We start from the raw sequence: 24017 nt of genomic DNA, 5'->3' as shown, positions 1-24017 counted from the left end.
ACCGGAGACACTGAAAGAGTCACAGATCAGAATATCCCATAGCCCCATCGTTCGGATCTCTGTTCAAACCCTTTCTCCCCCTCAGGTGGAAGGGGGACTTGAACCAGGGTCTCCCATATCCCAGGTGAGTGCCTGAACCAGCAGGCTAAAAGTTATTAGAGAGGTTGGAGTCCTTCTCTCCTCAGCTGTTTTGTGTGAGGTTGCCAGAGGGGGCCTGATCCAGTAGGCAAGCATGCTTACCGGATTGGGCCTAGCAGGCAAGTTAGGTGGTGGAATGCCTGTATTCCCCCCTGTCCGTGCATCATGCTGGGGTTGAGGCATCCAGACACTTAGAGTGAGTCAGCATTGCGCACATGCAGAGGCACAAACATAGGTGCCTAGGGAACTTTTACTGCAAACATTTAGGCGCCAGGCGAGTTTAGGCGCTTGCAAGGTTTGGCGGGATTTTGTGCATTCCAGTGGGCCCTGATTCTGGGGTTTAGGCTCCGAAAGTGGCAGGTAGGCACCAAGTCCTTTTGAGACTCTAACCCTGACTGACTTGCTCAAGGTCACACCCATGTCTGTGGCAGAGCTGGAATAGAGCCCAAGAGTCCCAGTCACTTCTGTGACCGCTGGACACATTGGCCTTGATTCTCCATTATGGCACTTGGCACAAGTCTAGATGGTGGGCTACAAAGGTGGCTGAAAATCATGCTGTGCCCACCCGAGGGAGTGTTAAAGAGTGGCTGTTATCAGCCTGCCTCCTGCCCACTCGCTGCAGCAGTGTCTACTGCTGGAAGGCCAGTTTTTGGTTTTTAATCTCAGTTAGCAGCATCGACATGTGACTGGCAACACTTGAGATGTGAGTTAAAAATTGTGACAGCAACCAAGGGGTGCATTCCTCAGCGACCACGTGTCTCATTCACAAACAGTACCAAGGGAGCTAGCACGACTGCCTTCCTCGTTGGCAGTCTCCGCGAAGTGGCCATTGATTGAATAGGCATGGAGGCTGAAGTGCCTTTGTTCTCCACCCCTTAGAAGCTATTGTCAGGTTGGTATGGGGAAGCTTGCACTGACACTGCCTGTGTGGTACCAGTTCCATGGATAAGCAGAAGACTTCAGTCTCCAGGGCTGAGATTTTAGCACTTTTCAACACATTTTGCAAGTTAGAAACCAGGGGTGAAATCTAGGCCCCATTGTATCCAGGGGTACTATTGACTTCAGTGGAGGCAGGAACTCTAAGTATATTCCCCATTTCACTGAATCATTTTAAAGAGTTGAGTTACATGTAAAAAACCCGAGGTTCTCTTCAATCAGTAGCCACCACCAACCCACATGATCCATTTCCAACTGACGGTGATTTATACATTTACAACTCCAGTGCTAGTACAGTTGTTAGCTCTTCTGCGGGTGCTAATGTCTTCATGTTTGGGAAAGAGGAAGAGAAGCAGACAGGACAAAATTTTGGCACATGAATTGCACAAACCCATCGTGTTCATTTTTCCCCCTTACTGCAAAATGTGCTGATGAGGTTGCTGGTAGTCATAAGACTCAACAATACAATGTGCTGTTGAATATTTTACTCAATGGTAATCAGCCGCATAAAGTATGTGGACTGATCGTACACTGGTAGCTAGTGTGGAGGCAGAATGAGGAGGCAGCATGAGGACATTACTAGGAAATGAAGGCTGTGCTGTGCCATGATGTCAGATAAATAAAATGTGAAGAACACAATAAAGGTAATTTTACTAGAAAGGGAGAGGTTTTGTTTGTGTTGGCACAAGTTATTATTCTACCAACAATGAGTGCAGTGTTGTGTTAAAAGAAAGGCAAGCAGAGCTGTGTAGATGACTGTTTAATGCCCTACAAATCATGGTCAACAGATAAAAGAAGCATTCGGAGAAGTTGTTTTCCTAAATGCTAGAAAAAAGTTAGGGATCAGGAAGGCTTCATTGGCTGACTAGCAAAGAGAAATGAAAGAATGAAAACACAGTTGTGTGTGTGTGCGTGTATACATATATCCATATAGGAAATGTGTACTAAAAATAATGATGAAAGAAGGAACTGTGGACTAGGGGCTAGAGTAGACAGTTAGAGGTCAGTACTCCTGGGTTATATTCTAGTTCTGATTGGGTTCTTGTCAAAGAGGTTTCCCTCTCTCCCCCCCGATAACAAACTTATGCTAGTGGACTTCAAGATAAAATAATACCTTTTTTTTTTAAACCGAACACTCCCTCCTCACTCAGACACACTCAGGTCAGTGGGTGCTGTGGATGCTTAGCACCTCAGAAAATCAGAACCATGGTATCCCAAGCCAGGCATGCAATATTAGTGAAGACTTCTGAAAAATGTAACCTTTGGGCTTTATGCATCGTACAACATGTATCCTAACATGTTTTATGGATAGTGTATAGTATTTGGCTTCAAAGCTATGTTAAATCATAAAGAAATGGCTCAAAGCCACACAACGGGAAATTCAGAGTGAAGAAAACAACTGGGCTGGTACGACATAAATAATACATGATGTGAGTTTCAAAAATAAACAACAGAGAGAAAGGTACATTGACCTTAGGAATGATAGTCTTATAAATGTATGTATTCACAGTCATGGCTAACAAGCTTCTCATGCCTAGGTTTACCAGGACCAAAAGGCGATCCAGGAGAGAAAGGAGAAAAAGGAGACCCTGGTGAACTGGGCTTACCTGGCAAAGATGGGATGCCAGGAGGGAAAGGGTCAAGAGGAGCAAAGGGGGACAAAGGGGATGCAAACAATGACGTGATATCAGAAGGTAGGAGGAAGCACCCTTAAGATCTCTCCTGCAGCACAGAAATATACAACATAGTAAAATAGACTACCCTTCTCTAGTGCTGTGGTGTTCGGCAGGCCAGTGCCACACACTACCATGCAGTGCTACCACAGTATTTTTACAGTAACTGCATTCGCGCTTTCGTTGTCTTAAACATGGTCGTCACTTGCAGTGACATTCCCACAGGCCTGCTGGGGCCTCAGGAGGTTCCCAGTAAAGAGGAACTATAACAGTTCTGCTGCATGGGGAATGGCGAGCAGGTGCACAGGGAGACTCTGCACACACTGTGCTCAGCAGGGCTGGGCTGCATCCCACCTCTGGGCAGCCCAGCATGTAGGATGGTTTTGAAGCAGGCTGGTAGAGCTGCCCATGGGATTATGCTCCCCAGCCTAGTGTAGTTCCCCACAAAAGCCTTTTAACTCAGGCTTTGGGCTGAGAGATGTGTGAATTTCATCCTTGTCCAGTACATTTTCACATGGTAAATTTCCTCCTACTCTCTCACAGTACAGTTTTTTTCCTATTAGACTATGACAGGCAGATTTCCACCCAGGAATGCATGCAGGAAGCCCATTGGCAGCCACAAATAAGTGCTGCCTAAAATGATAGTGCTGTAGCCTCTGATGCTGAGAGCTCAGAAAACAGTGATGTAAGGCAGCCCTGCTTTAAATTAAAGCTCGGTGTTCTCTCCCTTGTTGCTGTGCCCCAGACACTGAAAGGACCTGGAAACCCAGTTTATTTGTGACAGTGGGACAAGCACCAGGCTTCTTTAAAAAAACGGGTGCTATTAAAATCAATGTCTCTCCAGAGCGGACAGGACACCTAGTGCTGCTCTGCCACTGCAAAGCCATTTGCTCCCTTGTAAACACAAACGGGGGGAGGTCTCTGTTTGGGAATAGACAAGCTGGGGTCATTTCCAGGCACGGGTAGGGGCTTTAGTTCCTGCAAGCCTCTCTCAATACATCAGATCCGATGCACACGGTGCCCCCTGCTGAGAGGAGGTCTGTTCACCTGCAGCAACTGTAATCCTCTATTCTGCTTTCTACCTAGGTGCAAAGGGGGAGCCAGGGCCCCCAGGACCCCCAGGACCACAAGGTCCTCCTGGGCCACCAGGGAAGCGCAAAGCAAAATCCCAGGTTCAGGAGAATATGTACAGCAGCAAGTGCACAGGTGGGTGTTGGTGTCCGGGGTATCCTCCATGATTCTCATGCTTTCCGTTATAGCAGGTGCAGGGTTACACCTATTATAAGGCTCCATGTCCACTAAGCACTTAAGCACGTGCTTAACTCTGCTAGCTCCAGTGAGACTACACACATGCTTAAAGTTAAGAAAATACTTAAGTGCCCTGGCCAAAATGAGGTTGTAATCAGTCTCTCTGACCACCCCCTACTTTCTCACGCTCACTCCTTTCTCGCTGTGGGGCTACACATTTCCATATGGTGTTCTCTGCTGGATGGAATAAGGGTGGAAAGTAAGTGAAATCTCTGAATTACAAGAGGATGGGGATTCAAGAGTTACCCCCCTTGGACAATATGGGAACTACTTTCCATCCTCACCCCCATGGGTGCTAACTTAAAAAACAACATGTGAAATATCAATAGTGTGCGCTCTGGAAAGGAAAGGCCCTGAGAAAGCTGACTGAAAAAAACAGTAAAATGATGCAAATATTTTAAATTTTTTTTTTGTATTTTGCATTTTTTGACTAAATTGGCATTTAAAAGACAAACAATCTTAAATATTCATGTGGTGTATGTATGTGTGCAGATATTAACTGTGTAGTGAAATGCCTACTCAGCTGCTGAATTGAGTTAGACTTGAAGGACTTTTAATGTTGGAGGAGAAGAAGGTAGTGCCATCCTCAGAGACTGCATGTCCAAAAGAAATAAACATGGGGCTTGGAACCAGGAACTCCTGAGTTCTGTTTCTACCTTTCCTGGTCACTGGTCATAAAAATACTGTACAGATATTATTTAGGTAGGTCTCGTACACCCCTAGGAGATATCACTGATTCCATTTTGTAGTTACTTTGGGGAAATATCATTGATTCGATTGTACAGCTAGGAAAATTTAGGCTCGGCTGGGATGGGTGATTAGCCCAACATCACACGGCAAATAATTGTCAGAACCAGAATATAAAGCCAAGTCTTCCTCCCCCAGCCAAAAATGGGGCTTTTTATCCAATGTACAGGGGCCCAGTGGGGTGAGGTGTCCCCCATAGTTTGTAATTCTTTAAAGCTTGCAAAAGGCAGTGTATAAATGAGAAATGTGTGACAATGGTACTTCGTGCTGTTCGTTTACGTAATACACTCCTGGCCATTGTTCTCTGTCCTTAGTCACAGTAGCATATGGTAAACAAAGCATTTATCCATAACTCTTTTCTCAATCAAAAATAGATTGAAATTATGCCTCAGAGCTGAAGTATTTTTAAATCTCTGGAAAAGTTCCTCTTCACTATGTTAGAGCAGTGTCCTATCAATTAGCATTCTTCCATTTATCCTCTTCTCCACCAGAAGACTAGTGGTAAACAACTTGCTCTCTACACAGCAGGAGTATTTCGTAAGAAAGCTGACAGTAATAAATATGCTGAGCATCTTGCCACTCCACCAGAGTTTAATACAGGAATAAGATATTATTTCAGCTAAGCACTTTTGTGGGAAGGAAGGGTTGGTGTCAACATGTTATGAAAGAATGTATTAATATCTGTTGTTGCATGTCTAAACTAAATGCTTCCTTCTGTGCTTGGCATTTTTCTGTGCTTGATTTTTAAACTGGCTTTCTGGGTATATCTGAGTGTCTTCTTTTTGTATATTTAGGAAGGGGATGGTTTTTAATAAACAGAATGAGGTGTTTTATTGGGTCTTAGCATTTGCCGTGGGCCTTTGAAAATAATCACTGTCTAAGCACTGAGTGTTGTTGTATTGAGGGACCAAAGTTTTTTCAAAAGTGACTATTGATTTTAGATATTTCAATTTTTGGGTGCCCAACTTGAGACATGGAAAAGGAGCATGTTGCTCAGAAAGTCCTAAACACCCACCCTCTGGAAATCAGGCCTTTTAAGGTGTCTCCAGTTGAAATCACTCATTATTTTTTAAAATCTCAGCCAGGATCATCACAGGACCCTCCTGTGGAAAAAAATGGCAGAAAACAAAATTTTAAGGGCCCAGTTCTAGTCATTTCCATGAGCCAATTTTTGTCAGTGGAGAGTTGGCACAATTAGAAGAGCTGGAGCTGATGACTAGGAGATTCAAGCAGATGAGTGCTGTAAGCAAGACAATGTACTGTGATAATCCTAAAAGATCTCAGCTCAGACTAGCAGCAGGATAAGGAAAGCAGAGAGAATATGCTACAAAACCGTCACATTTGTCTTGTTAGTCACTTTTGGGAATGCAAGCAAACTTTTCCTCTTGGATCCTCATAATGAATCCTACCCTGCTGTCCTGTTTTCCCTACATGCACGGAAACCAATGAATATTTCAGGCTTATAGTGGCAGTTGAAATCTTCCTAGTGGATCTGGGAACAATTTTGCTGAGCAGATGATGTCCCTGTTTAACAAGGTCAAAGTAGTCCAACCCAAACTCCATCAGAAGATAAATGCTGTAATTGCTATGTGGAGATGCAGAAGAAGGTGAACCGAGTAATGACTAATGGAAATAATCTGAGAACGTACTTAGTAAAGTGGGTTTTCTTTTGTAGTTTTGTAGTTTAGCTCAAAGGTGAATGTCACAATAACTTGATGCTGTTGTTAATGTTGAAGCATGTGGAGTTATCATTAGATCTCACCATTAATACTGGATTTCACATTCTAATTAGTGTTGCAGTGGGAACATGGTGTTTTTTCAGCATTCAGGACAGAGCTCTTGATAGTTGCTGGGAGTAATGTTCTCAGTTTCATCTTGTGCCATTTCAGCTGCTGTAGCCCTTTACCTTGCTTTGTCTGCTGTGTCTAGCATATAATTTATCTAGCGAAAGGAAGATAACTGGGGAAGTGGATATTAACAGCCATTAGCAATGTTAGCCTTAGGTTAAAGGACCTTAGGTGAACCAAGGCTAGTGTGTGCTTTAGAAATATATATGTAGTTTTTCTTACTGTGATTCTGCAGCGTTTGCTAGGATAAAAATGCAGTTCTTATTACGAGCTCTCCCTGTAAGTAGTTAATGGAGTTAGTACCAAACAGAGTATGTTTCAATCTCTTCTTTTCTCTTTTCTTTATTATCCATGTTCTGAAAGTATCCATCAAGGAGCAGAGTCCCATTGTGCTAGGCATTGTACCGAGAAGTGACAAAGACAGTCCCTGCCTCTAATAGCTTCAGGTATAGGTATCAAACAGGAGACAACAGGTGGACTAAACAGACAAATGGGGTGGGAGGATTAGGTAACAATAAGAGGAACAGTTTAGCAGAAGTCTGATTCTACTTGAAATATAGAAACACAGATATAAACAGATCAGAATAATGGGCAGTCTAATCTGGTATCCTGTCACCAAACTGATGCCCAATCCAGGGTCCTTTGGAGAAAGGTGTAACACCGTCCCAATGTGCAGTTTTGCAATGTCATGCGTACAGAGGGAATTTATTTTTAACCATGGTAATTAATGGTTAGTTTATGTCCTGAAACATCAGGGTTATATCAAGATACTAAACATTTTTATCCTAGCTAATGAATATTTTTTAATCTGTCCATTCTTTTTTGAATCCTTAACAGCTCTTGGCCTCTGTAATATCTTGTGGCAGTGAGTTCCACATATTAATTCTGCATTTTGTATATACAGTGTAAGCATTACTTTACTAACTCTTGACACAATAATCACAGATTCCCTGTCTTGTTTTTATTAGCACAATGTGAATACAACATTGCAATTTAGATAAACTGCCACCTTTCAATCCACACAGTGTTTCTGGTAAAACATTGATAGTTTTGATCAATTTTGCAAAACACTTCATGTTAGATGAGGTGGGATCTGAGTTACTACAGAGAATTCTTTCTTGGGTGTCTGGTTGGTGAGTCTTGCCCACATGCTCAGGGTTTAGCTGATCACCATATTTGGGGTTGGGAAGGAATTTTCCTCCAGAGCAGATTGGCAGAGGCCCTGGGTTTTTTTTTCACCTTCCTCTGCAGTGTGGGGGACGGGTCACTTGCTGGAGGATTCTCTGCACCTTGAAGTTTTTAAACCATGATTTGAGGACTTTAGTAGCTCAGACATAGGTTAGGGGTTTATTACAGGAGTGGGTGGGTGAGATTCTGTGGCCTGCATTGTGCAGGAGGTCAGACTAGATGATCATAATGGTCCCTTCTGACCTTAAAGTCTTAACATCTATGACTCTGACTATCGCTAGCTGTCCACAGGTCCCTTACCCTGTCAGCACATCTGTCTAGTAAACATATATGTGTGCTAACTTAATAGTTTAACTAACTAAACTAACTTGTTACATTTACTTACCCAAAAAGAAACTAGAAAAAGACAACTTGAAATGCATCTCCTAGCATGTTTTGTATTAATAGTGCTGCTGTCATTAACTGGTTTTTTAAACAAAACAAAACAAAACACCAAACACACAACTCCCCAACCCCAAAAAACAGTGGTTTTAGTGTCATATAAACTTTATTAACATCAGACAGAATATTTTATGGTCAGAATATACAGGCTGCTAATCTTTTTTGGACAAGGTAAGCAATGAAAATTCCATATGGCAGATTCTTAAGCTGTGGTTTATCTCAAAGTGAAAAATATCTTTTAGTCTTAGCTGCTTTTGGTTTCTTTCAGCTAAAAGTTCATGGAGAATATTATAGCTATTCTCAAACCCAAATACTGCACTCAACTTCATCAGGAACACTGACCTGGTCCTTGACTGTTCCAGTCACAGATAAACTGCCGTCTAGGCTTGCTGCTAGTACAGTTAACTACATTCATTAGAATTAGTCTGGGAAGCATAAACTTCAGGGTATAATTTCTTAGCTCTGGGGAGCTTTTGCTATGAGAATTTCAAAAGATGATCAAATCCTATGTATCTGGCTCCCAGTGACTGGCAAGTATAAGATACAATATTATTCAAAACTAGCCATTCTGCTTCTTGCGAAGGGTTCAGCAAAGACAAACATCTGTGTTGAGATATTAAAACTCTTTATTAGAATATTCAAGACATGGAGGAGGCTGAGATGTTGTGCTGTCCTGGTTAATATGGTAGAGTAGGAGACAGAGATGTTCTATTCTCACTTTTCTACTGATTTTCTGTATGATCTTGGCCAAGTCATTGAACCTCTATCTCAGGGGTGGGCAAACTATGGCTCAGGGGCCATATCTGCCCCTTCAGATGTTTTAATTTGGTCCTCGAGCTCCCGCCAGGGAGCGGGGGCCGGGACTTGCCCCGCTCCAATGCTCCAGCCGGAGAGCAGGGTTGGGGGCTTGACCCTGCTCCGCACATGCCGTGGCTCCGTGTGGCTCCCGGAAGCAGCGGCATATTCCCCCTCCAACTCCTATGCATAGGGGCAGCCAGGGGGCTCCACACGCTGCCCCTGCCCCAGTTGCCACCTCCACAGCTCCCATTGGCTGGGAACCATGGCCAATGGGAGCTGCAGGGTTGGTGCCTGTGGACAGGGCAGTGCACAGAGCCGCCAGGCCACACCTCCACGTAGGAGACGGAGTGGGGACATGCTGCTGCTTCCAGGATCTGCTTGAGGTAAGCGCCACCTGGAGCCTCCACCCCTGACCCCCTCCCATGACCTAACCCCTGTCCTAGCCCTGATCCCCCTCCAGCCCTCCGAACCCCTCTGTCCCAGCCTGGACCCCTCATCCCCACCCCAGAGCCTACACTCCCAGCTGGAGCCCTCACACACCCACACCCCAACCCACTGCCCCAGCCCAGAGCCCCTTCCCGTATCCTGAACTCCTCATTTCTGGCCCCACCCCAGAGTCCGCACTCCCAGCCGGAGCCCTCACCTCCTCCCGCATCCCAACGCCCAGTTTCACGAGCATTCATGGCCCCCCATACAATTTTCAGACTCAGATGTGTCCCTCGGGCCAAAAAGTTTGCCTGCCCCTGCTCTATCCTTCCTCCATCTCTACAATGAAGGTAACTCTAGTTACCCTTTTTGCCACAGTACTTTGACATTGTGGGATGAAAGGGGCTGTAGAAGGATTACTAGTTCTGGCTGTGGACACCAATTTCCAAAAGCCACATCTGGATTGTGGTGTTGGGTCTTTTTTGAGATGGGATGTCTGTGCATCTGCTCTCAAGCAGGGGCGGCTCTAGCTTTTTTGCCGCCCCAAGCCCGGCAGGCAGGCTGCCTTCGGCGGCTTGCCTGTGGGAGGTCCCCGGTCCCGCGGATTCGGCGGCTTGCCTGTGGGAGGCCTGCCGGTCCCGCAGCTTCGGCATATCCGCCGCCGAAGTGCCACCGAATCCGTGGGACCGGCAGACCTCCCGCAGGCAAGCTGCCGAAGGCTGCCTGACTGCTGCCCTCGCAGGGACCGGCAGGGCGCCCCCGCGGCTTGCTGCCCCAGGCACGCGCTTGGAGCGCTGGTGCCTGGAGCCGCTGCTGCTCTCAAGGGTGGACAGCTCAGACCTCATGACCCAAAACCAGAATCCCTATGCCCTTTTTTAAAAGGGATGGGGTAAAGTGTGATTTCATTTGCTCATTTTGTATCGGAAATCCTCCATTTTGTGCTGCACAGGAGGTGGGAGTGAGGGGCATGCCAGAGGAAAGAGGGAGCAGGACTGCAGGAGAAATGGATCAGTTAATCTATTTCTTCCTTTCTGAGCATCAAGCTGCAGTTCAGTGCAGTTCAGCAACTGTTTTAATGTCATTTAATATTTGTATTGCCTTAATGCCTAGGATCAAGGCCCATTGTGCCGGGTACTGTATGAACAACTAACAAAAAAGACAGCCCCTCCCCCAAAGAGCTTGCAACTAACACATCAGACAGGATAAAAGCGGTGGACAAAACAGATCGACAGGATGGCGTGGGTTGGGAGAATGGCGTTACAAAAAGCTTTGGTTACCTCCAGCCACGCTAAAGTAAAAACAGAACTGGGAACTGTTCCTTGGAGAGGCTCTCTGTAAGTGAATCAAAAATGGATCATAAATTGCTGCTGAAAAGGCAGCTGTGGCTTTCAGGGAGTAAGTAAAGGCGCCTAAATAGTTTAGGGAACATTACAAAAGAATGTTTAAAAACAACAACAATAACAAATTTCCTTCAAAAAGGAAAATGTTTCCAGCTTTGTCTCTATTGTTTTCTTTCTATGAACTGCTTTCCAGAGGGGAAAGATACAGTGTTTAAGTTCCCTTCCTCCTCCACATTGTTTACAATTAAAAAAAGAAGCAGTGTAAGACAGCTGCCCCGTGTTCTGTCAGCATGAAGCCAAGCTCTGGTGTGCATTAGTAGAGGTACAGTAAAGGCAGGAGTGGGACTGCGCCTGCTGCCCGCTGAGGATGCCCCCTCTTGTGGTTTGTAGGTGTTTTACACATGAGTTTCAGTCGTTTATCAGCCTCTAGTGTTCCCAAACAAACATTCTTCATCGTATCAAAGGACAAGTTGGACAGCCGTCTCATCTGCCTCACATGTGTTAAGAAAAGGTGCCGCACATGCTCCCTAGCAACTCACAGCAAGGCATTTCTGTTTCTGTTGTTTAACAAAATTACTTAGTCCCAAAGTAGACTGATAGTCTGAAAACTTTAAGGAGGGAAACAAAACCAGCCCAGCCTTCATATCAGGGTAACGAAGGAAATAAAGGCTGCGGTGGTAGTAAACACTCACATGGGTTCCCAGGTAAGTCAAGTTGTATATTTCACTGCATAGTCCAAGGCAGACAGAAAGGTAGAGTGTAAAGGTTTTAGAAATTGAACCCTCCTCTTCTTCTGTAGGGGGTGGAATCAGGACTTCTCCCCCTTCTATTCCTTTTCACTCCAAATCCAGAGATTTTCCTCTATAGGGGCACATCTGGCTCAGAGAGACCAATCAATACAAACAAATGCGGTAGGAACTGGCTCAGAAGTGTACGGCTTCAAAGTGCTACACAAACATGATACATCCTCTCCATGAGCTAGATAAGCCGGAGACCATTATCTTGTTCTTTGATTCCCGTCTGTCAGCTCAGTAGAGACAATGGGACTGAATGAAGTCTTTCCACCACTTTCTGTCTTGTGCCAGGGTTACCACTTCATCTGGAGACAGTTATAGAGAAGCCAAGTAACTTAGACAAGGCCACCGAGTGAGCCAGTGGCAGAAACAGGATTAGAATTCATGGATTCCTAGCTCCAGTCCTATGCTCGGTCCACTAGATTGTGCTGCCTCTTATGACACTAGCCTAGTGTCAGCAAGATATAATTCTATGTGGAGGAAGAGTTTGGGACTCTCTTTGGGTTTGTCTACATGGTGCTTTAGTCTGCCCCAGAAAGGTGTAAATTTTAGTCTGCACTAGTATGATGCACTCTACCTGGCCCATGTAGAACATGCTGGCATCCACTAAAAGTTCCCTAGCGTGTGTTAATGTTGTCCTGTTTCAACCGGTACTATGTTAGTGTGCATCAGTGAACGTTTAGTGTGCGTCAGCAGGGTCCACATGGGGCAGTTAGTGCATGACATGCTAGCATGGACTAAAAGTTACACCCCTCTGGTGTGGACTAAAGCATAGTGCAGACAAGCCCTCTGACTCCTTGCTCCCATGAAGGCTGAGGAAGACTTTCTCATTTGTAAAAGGGAGAGACTGCATATAAAATGTTGCTGCATGAGGTATGAGAGACTTTCCCCATGTCTGGCCTCTACGCCTGTCTTATTATTGGATGCATTACTAGCCACTTATGTGCATTTTTAATATAAGGATTTATTTGACAAGTGCAAAAAGTATTTTAATTTGGTTAACTGACATGTTTAGCTTAAAGAAAGCAAGAATTATTGTTTTAAAGTGTGATAAACATGGAAGCCACACAGCATATGTTAGTGTTATTATCCCCAAACTTACCTTTATAGACAACTTTTTAAAATTGCAATTCTGAATTTTGACACAACCTTAACTGGTGACAGATGCATACGCTGAACAATGTTGGATAATAAGTATTAAACTGAATGATCTGGATTTCATAAGAAACACGGGGGCCGCTGGTATAAATTGTCACAGTCCATGCACTTCAGTGGAGCAGTTTACATCAACTGACAATGTGCCCCAGATCTGTGAAACATATTCAAAGGTTTTGTTTTCTGTCCCCCCAATTTTAGGTGAGACATGTGCCATACCAAATGATGACACACTGGTAGGAAAAGCTGATGAGAAAACCAATGGATACCATCCAAAAAAAGCTGGTAACTTATTTTAAATATGATGCATTATTAAAGTCTACTGTTTAGACTGTTGTGGAGGTTGGGGATGATGCAAATTTGTTTCTCTCTTTGCTATTAGAATGCATCATTAAATCAATAGGAAGTCCCACTGAGATGGGTAAGATACAGCAAACATTTGGAACATGGATGAGGGAACCTGCAAATGGAAATGATGAAAGAATTTGGCTTACGATGCATTTTTCAGGTACTATGGATATAATTGTGGCTAGGTTGATCCTATATTGCTTTTTCATTTTTTCAACCAAATCAGTGTTGTTAGAAATATAGTGTGTAAAATACTGTAATGAGTGAAAGTGAGCTTTAGTCGGGTGGTCTGTTGCCCCACAGGTTGAAAAGCCAGGGGCAGTATTGCACAGTGGAGGTTATTTTTAAACCCAGGTAGCATCATTTTTTCTTCTTATAAACTAGAACTGGAACAGTCCACATTGTCTGCCTAATAAGTTATTATTATAACCTTTTAAAAGGCCTTTGTGCCTTAAATCTGCCACAGCATCAATGACCTTCTCCTATGACTTCTCTACTTTGGCTCACAGGGTCATGTGACCCTGCCTTAGCCAACAGAAGAGTTCTGGAAGAATAGCAACAAACTTGAATCAATGTAAGTGGAGGGAGACCTCAGTTTTTTCAGGTCTCAGTCACATTTATTTGAAAACTTCATCTGCTTTCATAATATATCTGGACATACCTCTTGGAGCCCCTGAGAAGGTATTAACTAGTGCTGCTTGGAAAATGTGGAAGTGGTTTCTGTAGAAAATTTCAACTTTTCAGTGGAAAGCTGAAAAATGTTGGCTGAAAACCAAACCTTTTCAGCTGAAGTGCTTTTAGGTTTTGACCAAAGAAAATGTCACCAAAAAAAAAAAATGGAAAGAAAACACATTTTGGAAAAAAATTCCTTTATTTGAAAAATCCAATTTTCTGTCAAAACAATTTCAAGGGAAAGTTTTCAGACGAGCCTAATTTAAAGTGTCTTATTTATGTTCATTTTTACATCAATCCTACCATTTCCCTGTGACTTCAGTTTCCTAAACTATAGCTCGCAAGTTTAAGGGTTTAAAAAAATGGGGGGGGGGAGCGAGAACAAGAAAAACATGGAAATGGGCTGGATTCTGGGTGACTTGGGTCCCAGTCCCCTGTTGGAGAATCTAGATGCTACCACAATACAAACGTTGAATAATAAACACAATAATTTGGGCTAAGCTGGAGCTTTGTCTCTTGATTTTTATGTTCCAGCACTCTGAGAAATGTAAAAAAAATGTGGCTATGATTGGCAGGAACTTGATTCTGATAGAATTGTATCTGGATGAGAGCAGAGATGTCAGACAGTTCAGTAAACCAACTGGTGTGGTTTTCTTTCACTTTTTCCCTCCCCTAAGGAAACTTCATAAAAGAATATGAGAATGCAAACGCATTGCTGAATGACAGCTACAGGATCATTAACCTCATGGGGATCTTTTATGGATGTGGCCATGTAATATATAACAACTGTCTATATTATCAAAAAGGAGGAACCAGTGTCATTGTGAAGTAAGTCAAAGATTAGCCTGATGACGGCTTTGCATTCCACTGCGTGGAAGGCACAAGAAGTAATGAGAACAGGGAGCATGAAAGGAGGTTAAAAGGGCAAAGATGAACTTCAGTGGGAATACCCCCAACATTTTTAGTAATACACTCGGTTCTCTGTGTCTACATGTTCTGTAGTATCTTTCTTTTGGGATTGCGGGTGGAAAGAGAGGGTGGATAGGAATGGTAGGTGAATGGATAGTGGTATCTGATTCAATGGATAACTAGTTCTCCATTAGCTGCTACTATAAATGGCCACCAAATGCAGAGGTGGAGCCCACAATGTGCGACAGGAGAATCAGTTATCAACAGGCTCACAACTTATAACTTGTATTGTTCTGACAAATGTAGGCCCTGATCTTGCAGTTGGACCCCCGGCCTGGGTAGAATCCCGGTGAAGTTAATGGCACTCTAACTGGAGTGGGGAGGTCTAATGGTGGGATCAGGGCAGAAAAAGCATGCGAGAAAGAAAGCAAGGAAATGAATCAGTCTTTACAAATATTAAGTATTTTGAGCTAGCTATAGCTTCATCCCAGGGGAAAACCCTGCTGCTTATGAGTGCAAAAAGGTCTCATAGCTGTGTGCTGAAGGCAGAGCCAGAGTGCCGTGCGCTCTGGTGATCCTGGGCCAGTGGAATGGCTCTTCCAGCCGTGTAAATTAGAGCAATCATACAGAAACCCTACCTTATGCTAGGAACTGGTTCAGCCCCAAGACTAGGGAGGTGGAAAGGTTGCTTAGAGCCTCCCCTTCCCACTCAGCTGGCACCGAGAAAGTTCAGCCCACAGTATTGATCGTCTGTTGTTTCGGACACCTCCCTGGATCATGTCAATCATGCCATGTAATTATGAGAGGTAGGATACAGTGGAACTTGCCTTTGGCACAGGAGTTTCTTGGCATGCCAGGCCTTCTTGTTGAGCTGGCATGCATGTATGGCTGCGCAGTAGCTCAGTCACAAAGTCACATGCAATCTAGGGCTGCCAGTAGTGGTCTCTAACTTGTGCTGTGCATGGACTGCAATATACCAATACTCAGGCATCAGGTGATTACAAGGCAACATGGTGAGCCTGCAGGCTCCCTTGTAGAATGCCAACTTCACAATATGATTGCATATAACTAGAAAGTTGTGATGGCTTTCCCACCCCGCCTCTGCTGGGTCTGAACCTGGAACTGCTCATGCTACCACATCTGTGTCTTGTTAGCTTTTACTGAGGAGTCGGGCAGACAGTGCTAATCAAAAACAAAACTCAGCTTTGTGGGAAGAGCCAAGCAAATGGACTTCAAGGACAAGTTAAAGATTCCAACTGCTTTCAAGTTTCCGGCTGAGTCTCTGACATCTGAGCCAAGAACACCATTGTGTTTTGAAGTTTCTCCCCAGGCAGGTATGCGTCTCTGGCACCCAAAGGGATGCAGTGAGAAAAGAATGTGAGCTGGTTGCTGGGATCATACACTGTTTGTTCTACCAAAGACCCTTCCAGTTCCTTGCACCTTAAATGTTCTCAGACTTTGAACCACCTCGACTTATCTTGACAATGTAATAAGATAGGGTACCTATTGCTAAGAGATGGCCTTTCTATTGTCAACTGCACTTTTCAGTTATTAATACCTCAGGCAGAAATTCTGCTTCTATGCAGAATAGATTGGCAAAGTCTTCGCTGGACTTCATAGAGTCTCTAGCTCATCTCCCTTTTGGGTTATCGAAAGTTCTACTTGGGGGAGTTATAGTTGTTTTATGTGAAGGACTCAGTGTAGGGGGAGCTGGCAGGTGGATGTTGCAAATGTTGCTTTGTTGGAAAAACTTTTATCAAAGAACAAGGTTTTGCAGCATTTCCAAAAGTTATCAGACTCTGGATTTGTCTGATCTCCCCTGGCAGCCTTTTCCAGGGGCAGATCTCCTCTAATGAGAATGCTTTGTCCCTTTCTCTCATGTGCTTCGTTCAAGAAAAGATCTTCAGTTTGATCTTCCTTCTCTCACACCAGTGAAATAGTGCACTATGCCATACCCAAAGCAGCTGCTGGTGGTGGTGAGTGAAGGAACTATCTTGGTTATATTTGGTAACTCTAGAGTAGATCACTCCCAACAAAGACCAAGCCCAGGTTTTCCTTCATCATGCTCTGTGGGTGGTGTGCAGGTAGGAGGCAGGAAAGGACAGAGGCTCAGCCCTGCAGAATACATGTATCTTAGATCAGTAGAGGTTGGCTGCTTTCATACGCTTTGTATCTCCCTCAGCCCTCTATGGATACACAACTCCTGCAGAGCTGCACTTCCCAGGGTTATCCCCTTACAGGCCTGTCCTCTTCCTCCCTCCCCTAGGGGTAAGGCTGTTTATAAAGAGGAGGAGAGTAAGTTGATGTTGACTGGCTCAGTGAAGCCTTCTCTTGCCATGAAGCTGTTGCTCTGTGGAGCTCTCACATTGGTGGAGTAAGGAGATGCTGCAGAGGCACTGCTGCACCTCCACTCCAGATTGACATGCTGGGTGGGTGAGGTTCTGTGGCCTGCAATGTGCAGATCAAGCTGGATGATCATGATGGTCACTTCTGATCTTAAAGTCTATGAGTCTATGTCCTCTGCTTTCAGGAGCAGAGGGGACAGTTTTGCTTTTCTTATGATCAGCCACGCTTGCTGCTGCTTGATCAGCCCCAGGCAGCTGGCCTTGAGGGCTGCCGGAGCAGTAGCGGTCCGGGCGCTGCCCCAGAGCAGTGGTCCTGGAACAGCAGTGGCGGCTCGGGCCACCTCTCTCCCCCCGAGCAGCAGCAGCACCCAGGTGCCCCCCTGGAGCAGCAGTGGCACCTGGAAGCCCCCAGAGCACCCAAGTTTTAGTCAGGGGTATTTTTAGTACAAGTCATGGACAGGTCACAGGCCGTGAATTTTTGTTTATTGCCCGTGACCGGTCCATGGCTTTTACTAAAAATACCCAGAAGTAAATCTTAGCCTTACTGATGGGCCCACTTCTTTTTCTTAGAGCTCGTGGATCTGCTGCAGGTTCTTGTGTTAAATGTGCTTTCCTCCTGTGTCTTGGGAGACTTGGTGGGTGGCATTCTTAGGTAATAGCCAGCCCACCAAACATGCTCCTATTATGTGAATTTATTAATCCAAAGGATAAAGCGTGCTCTCTCCAAAACACTGCATCATTCAGTGATTATATACAAACTAAAAATATGCCTGAGTAGTAGCTGATTACCCTCTTGAACTAGCAGAGAAACTTGCATTTAGTAGCTTGCTGAGCACTGTTATTCTCAGATTACCATCTAGGAATTTCAAGGAATAAAAACACTTTTATATTTCAGATGAGACATTCAGGCTTCCTTTATGGAGGCCAATGTGAGGTCAGAATGTTGGCAGGATGTTTTTATTTGGTATTTGAATGGCTTTTAGAAGTATCTCTGATCAATTAACGTGTTGTGGAGCTCTATGACTAGGTGAACAGGCCCAAACTCAGCCCACAAAATTTTATCTGCTCTTCAATTTGCTGCTTCTCCCAGTGTTACTTGCAAGGAGCTTGAAAAATGGAACCATCATTTCATTCCTTCTGCAAACCCATTCCTCCCCTTAGTTGACTGACCTTCTCTTAGTGAGGAGAGAAGATTTCATAGGCTAAATATAGCGAAACCCACCAAGATTATTTGGTTTTTTTGGATTTCTGGATATTTTCTTTGCGCCTACTGTCCGAGTAGATAGTCCAAAAGTGTGGAACTTGCTCTCAGAGGACATTAGAATGACTGCCAATCTCACACAACCCTCAGCCAAGCTTCCCCTCAATGACCACACTCTCACTATTACTGTCATATTTTCCACCACTGGGAGGCTACAGAGAAGGAGAAAGTAGGGCTAGAGTCACAAAGGGAACAAAGGCTCAGCATTGCAATGCCCGAGCTGTAGGCACCTTGCCACCTAGTGGAATCCTTGGCCCTGAGTTAGACGCCCAGGCTCCCTGTACAATGCATGGGGAGAGGTAGGTGCCTAAGAATCAGGTTTACAGAAGCCAGCACGATGAGAGAGGAGCTGCCTAAGTAGCCAGTAGGAGATGCCAAGGAGAAGGGTGGGGTTTAACCTCTGCTCCTCAGAGGGAGTCAGGTGCCTATCCTCTGGGCCAGAGCGAGTCACCTCCCTCCATTTGAGATTCACAGTCATGAACCTAGCTCAGGTCAGTCGTTTCTCACAAAAGAAGGTGATGGTGCTGCTGCCTCCCTAACACTTCAGTGGTCTCCCAGATGTCCCACTAAGCAGAGGGCTACAGGCGACTCTGTAGGGCAGGGGTAGGCAACCTATGGCACCTGTGCTAAAGGTGGCACGCAAGCTGATTTTCAGCGGCACTCACACTGCCCGGGTCCTGGCCACCGGTCCGGGGGGCTCTGCATTTTAATTTAATTTTAAATTAAGCTTCTTAAACATTTTAAAAACCTTGTTTACTTTACATACAACAATAGTTTAGTTATATATTATAGACTTATAGAAAGACCTTCTAAAACGTTAAAATGTATTACTGGCACACAAAACCTTAAATTAGAGTGAATAAATGAAGACTCGGCACACCACTTCTGAAAGGTTGCCAACCCCTGCTATAGGGGATGTGTGTGTGTGTGTGGGGGGGGTGTTCTCTCATTCTCTCCTGTTGAAGCTGTTCCATTTTGAATGAAATACTTAAATCTTCATTAGGCCATTAGAGGAATGAGTGACTCTATAGCCTAGGGCATTCACCTGGGAGGTAGGAAACCTGGGCTCAGATCCTTGCTCTGAATCTGGCAGAGTGGGCATTTGAAACCAGGTCTCCTGCAACCTGGGTGAGTGCTCTAACCACCGGGCTGTTGGGCACAAGTGGGGCACCTCCTCATGCCGTCTGGAAGGCATTCTTTTAGGCAGCTTCTGGAAACACCTACTGAATTATCACAGGTGAGATAGGTAGGGAACACCTAGTTTGTGAATCCCACTGAGGCTCAGGCACTGAGGTGGTTGGCAGCACCAGAACTTCAGTGGCTTTGTGCATGACCACCAGTGGCAATGTAGGTGCTTAGGGATTTTAGGTGCCTAAAGGGCTAGGTGGGTTTTGAGGATCTAAATTTTGATCTCAGGTATCAGAATCCCCTTTTTGAATCTAGCCCTGAGAGCCTGAATATTTGTAAACTGCTCAGTTACTATGGTGATGAATTTGGTACAAAGCCTAGATAGCTAGAGACTCATTCATTGGGTACCTGGGGCCAGATTTGAATGGTCTTTAGAAGCCTAGTGAGCTTTTCAAAATCACCTTAGGCTTTTCAAAATCTGGTGCAAGGTCTAGTTGATCTCACTTTAACCACCATATTCACCTCCCCCAGAAAAGGTGAAAGACCAAACCAGAACTGGGGGCGGCAGTTGACGGGGCACAAATCTAAAGGACAGAGATGGGAGTTTTGGATGCCTGGTTTGTTACAATGTTCTCACAAGACAGCTCTCCAGGGAAGACAGATGAAGGATTATTGACTGTTTCGATGGAATTATCCAGGGCCGGCTCCAGACCCCAGCGCGCCAAGCAGGCGCGTGGGGCGGCATTGTCGGGGCAGGGCGGCATTTGGCTCCGGCGGACCTTCCGCAGTCATGCCTGCGGGAAGTCGAGCGGAGCCCCGGGACGAGCGGACCTGCCGCAGGCATGACTGCGGAGGGTCCCCTCTTCCCGCGGCTCCGCTTGAGCTCCCGCAGGCATGACTGCGACAGGTGCGCTGGTCCCGCAGCTCAGACGGAGCTCCCCCAGGCATGCCTCCAGATGCTCCACCGGAGCCCCGGGACCACAGGACCGTCCGCAGGGACTTCTGCCCCGGCCGCGGGACCAGGGAAGGGCGGCGCGCTGCTTGGGGCGGCGGAATTTCTAGAGCCGCCCCTGGAATTATCATAGTATTTATTTAAACACGGAGAGGATGCTTTCCCACTAGTAAGCACAAGCAGTGTGACACAAGCACACATGATTATTTTTGTCAGGAAATCCTAAACCCTCCGAGCAAAGGTTTTGTCCTGTTTTTTAAAAATTTTAAAGGCAAGACACTTCTTCCCGAGAGACCTCTTCATTACTAAGAATTTACCCAAATTATGTATGAAAAGCAAATTCTTAAACCAGCATCTTAAATATTTATCTTGTTTCCTTTCAGATTTGCGCTTGATACAGCATTATTCAGAACCCTGACAATTGAAAATGCCTTACACGATGGTCGCCACTACCTCTTTTCTAACGCCAAGACGTACTTCAACATGGCAGTGGATGAAAACGGTCTTTGGATTATCTATGCCTCAAGTATTGATGAAAATATCATTGTAGCACATATTGACAAAGAGACATTTTCAGTCGTTCAACATATCAACACTACCTACCCCAAGTCCAAAGCTGGCAATGCATTTATAGCATGTGGAGTGCTATATGTTACTGATACCAAGGATATGAGGGTAACTTTTGCTTTTGATTTGTTGAGAGAGAAGCAAATCGATGCAAGCTTTGAGTTAAGATCAGCACAATCTGTTCTTGCTATGCTTTCATATAGTCTAAGAGATAGAGACTTGTATACATGGGAAAATGGCTATTTAATGCAATACTCTGTACATTTTGACAGCTGAATGCTATTTTAAAATGATACATCATGCTGGCCGTATTGGGCTAAGTAGGTTATTTAAAGCTATGTCATGTACATCTTCTCCCTGCAGCATACACACACATTTTCTATTGAAGATTAGTGGTTGTTTGTGTGTGCATAAAGGGGAGACCAGACTCCTTTGTGTCATTTAAATATACTTAAATTCTGTAGGCAATTCTTAGCTTTATAGAGAAAGAGCTGTGTGTTAAAACTTATTTTTGTTTTTTCCCTACTATGCAGGCCATAATTATATCTACTGTATACTGATTATTCTACAATACTATGTTCAATAGGGTCTGTTTTTACTCTTAATTTGCAATTACTGTCTGCAATTATCTTCTAGTCAGCAATTATAGCTTAGTATAAATGTCTAAACAGTGTTTACAAATAAGCTTCTTTGTATCATTTCCATTTAATTCTTTGCATCAACTCTGAATTCTGTTTAGTTGTGATATTTTTTTAAAAATTGATGTACAGCGATTAAAATGATCAGGGAGAGTAATTTTTGTACTAAAGTAAATACCGTAAAGACCAAAGTAATAGTTTATTAAAAACTCATTCCATATTTATAAATCAAAATAGAAAAAACAATAGAAAAAAGCAAGAATCCTGAAATTTGACAAATCTGGCTAACTACTAAATAACCAAAAAGCAAACAGAGGTGATGTAAATGATGGCTAGTGACATGTGAACTTAGGTACTCAGTGGGAGGAGGTGTTACAACAGGAAATGTAGTCAGAGCAGGTGAAGCTCCTTTTATTTAACATTTTTTTGATTGCTTATCTTGAGCTAACCTCATCTTTCTCCCAAATTTACACAAAACTCCTAGTCACAAATGAAGACTGTACTGTCATGTAGTCACACTTGCGCAAAGCAGGTGTAATATGTTACCAGTTAGAAAGGTAGCATTTAACATCTACTTTTAAATGGGTGTATATGACAGCATAAGGCAGAGGCGAATCAGGCCTTTGTGTTTAAGGCAAATAGGCCAGAGTTTCAACATCCATGTGTTCAACAGCTCTGTGTGAAGGAATTTAATTAACTTCAGATCCATTGGTATCTTTACAAGCTGATAAAAACAAATCAACAGTTCTCAGGAATGGCTGTACCAGCCAGCTGCTAGTGCATATCTCATTTGAAAAAAGAAAAGCACTTTGGATATGATTATCAGACCTATACTATGTTAAACTGAGAGTTTGGCCTGAAAAGCATCACAGGATGGAAACCTCCCCCATCAATGCAGTCACCTGCACAGGCAGGTGACCTTCACTAGCAATTTGCCCCTGCCCATCTCAATGCCCACACACTAAAAAGAAGTCAGCACCAACCTTTCAAATTAAACACCAGGCAAAGGAACATTGTTGAATGGGTTCTGTTCTCACTGTCATTCATATTTTTTAGAGTTGTCACAAAATAGCACTGTGCCAGCTACAATGTATCTTACTGTCTATAGAAAAAGGTAGGGTCTTTATGAACAACAGCTTTCGGTGATGATTTGGGGAAATTTTCTGTGGACAACAAATGAATTCTGTTGAAATTATGAACATCTGTTTGTATCAGCCTGCAGATGCCATTTTGACTCTGGGAGATGGCTACCTTCTCTGATGTTTTACCTCTTGGAAAACCACCAAGGGGGGTGGGGGTAGTAGCCCAGGGCTAACAATGTAAGGTTGTTAAATCTTGATAGTTCTCTAGTCAAATAGGAGGCTCCTAAACAAAAGGCTGTCTTCTGCCAGAAGTTAGTTTATCAGGGGAATCACCTGGTGAGAGGGCTGTGCTCACCTGCTGTGAATGACAGAGGAGACTGGTAGTTTATAAAAGGACAGGCGGGCAGCCCTCTGGGTTTTTGGTCATTTTTCACCACCTCAAGCTGTTGGAAGCTGTTTCAGGAGCTTGAGGAGGACAAGGCTCACTGATCACAGTTGAACCCCACCAAAGACTTCCAAGGTAAGGGTGAATTAGAGTGAAAGGCACTGCAGCTGGAGTACTTGTTTTCTCTGTGCGCTGCTGTACTTTATCTCTTAAGAACTGAATTGTGACTATGTAAACAACTAACTTTTTTTAAAAGGGAGCATAAAAATATATATAAGTGGGCAGAGTAATGAGCATTCTTACTCACAAATAACACCCTCAATTCCATATAAGTACATTCTTCCCATTTCTAATCTATTATATTAGCATGGCTACCACAATGCTTCCTTCTTAACTGCATCAATGACTGATTTCCAAATGGTGGGAGGAACAGATCGCTATAGTTTAAAGCACATTTTAAGCTTTCTGAATGACCTCTCTCTATATATAGTGTGTGTGTGATGTTGTTAAACTTCTGAACCCAAGTTTCTTTGCCTTTATGGGTTTCAGCTGAAAGTTCATCTTCACATAACCATAGTAAAAATCATTATCCAGACAAAGCATGGGGGAATCTTACATATAACATAAAAGTGTTCTCTTAATGGGAAGGTTGCTCAATGTATTTTGCTGTAAACCTAATCACTAAAACAGGCAGTGAAAACAAAAACAAGGTAGATGTTCTAAGGATGCATTTCTGCCTGAAGCTTGCTTTTCCTTGATGTTTGTAAGTTGAAGTCAGATTCTTTGATATTGTTTGAACGTGTTCTGTGTGTAACAAGTGCCTGGGTACGTAACTAACTACTTTGAGTTATGTTAACACTTTTCAAAATATGCAGTGGTTAGGTGAAGCAGGAACTGCTGCCAGTAACAAATAGCTGAAGCATTAAATATTGTCATTTG

General features: G+C 44.1%; 1 protein-coding gene across 10 annotated transcripts in view; it reads left to right on the top strand.

Annotated features, from left to right (window-relative positions):
• GLDN (gliomedin) overlaps positions 1-24017 on the top strand; it is a 226113-nt gene that overhangs the window by 116254 nt on the left and 85842 nt on the right. For 7 of the 10 annotated variants that reach the window (XR_006572591.1, XR_006572589.1, XR_006572592.1 and 4 more), the window contains exons 5-10: positions 2613-2768; positions 3834-3953; positions 12993-13076; positions 13174-13299; positions 14489-14639; positions 20790-23213. Coding sequence is in view for 2 of the 10 variants with exons in the window: in XM_044980977.1 (XP_044836912.1) it covers positions 2613-2768; positions 3834-3953; positions 12993-13076; positions 13174-13299; positions 14489-14639; positions 20790-21249 (1097 nt within the window). In the remaining 8 variants the exon portion in view is untranslated. Of the gene's footprint in view, positions 1-2612; positions 2769-3833; positions 3954-12992; positions 13077-13173; positions 13300-14488; positions 14640-20789; positions 23990-24017 lie in introns of those variants that run through there. The other 3 variants (XM_044980977.1, XM_044980976.1, XR_006572593.1) reach the window with 2 other exon arrangements.

This window comes from Mauremys mutica, chromosome 11 (assembly GCF_020497125.1).
Source record: "Mauremys mutica isolate MM-2020 ecotype Southern chromosome 11, ASM2049712v1, whole genome shotgun sequence".
NCBI classification, from domain to species: domain Eukaryota; kingdom Metazoa; phylum Chordata; order Testudines; family Geoemydidae; genus Mauremys; species Mauremys mutica.
This window is presented reverse-complemented; position numbering and strand designations above follow the sequence as displayed.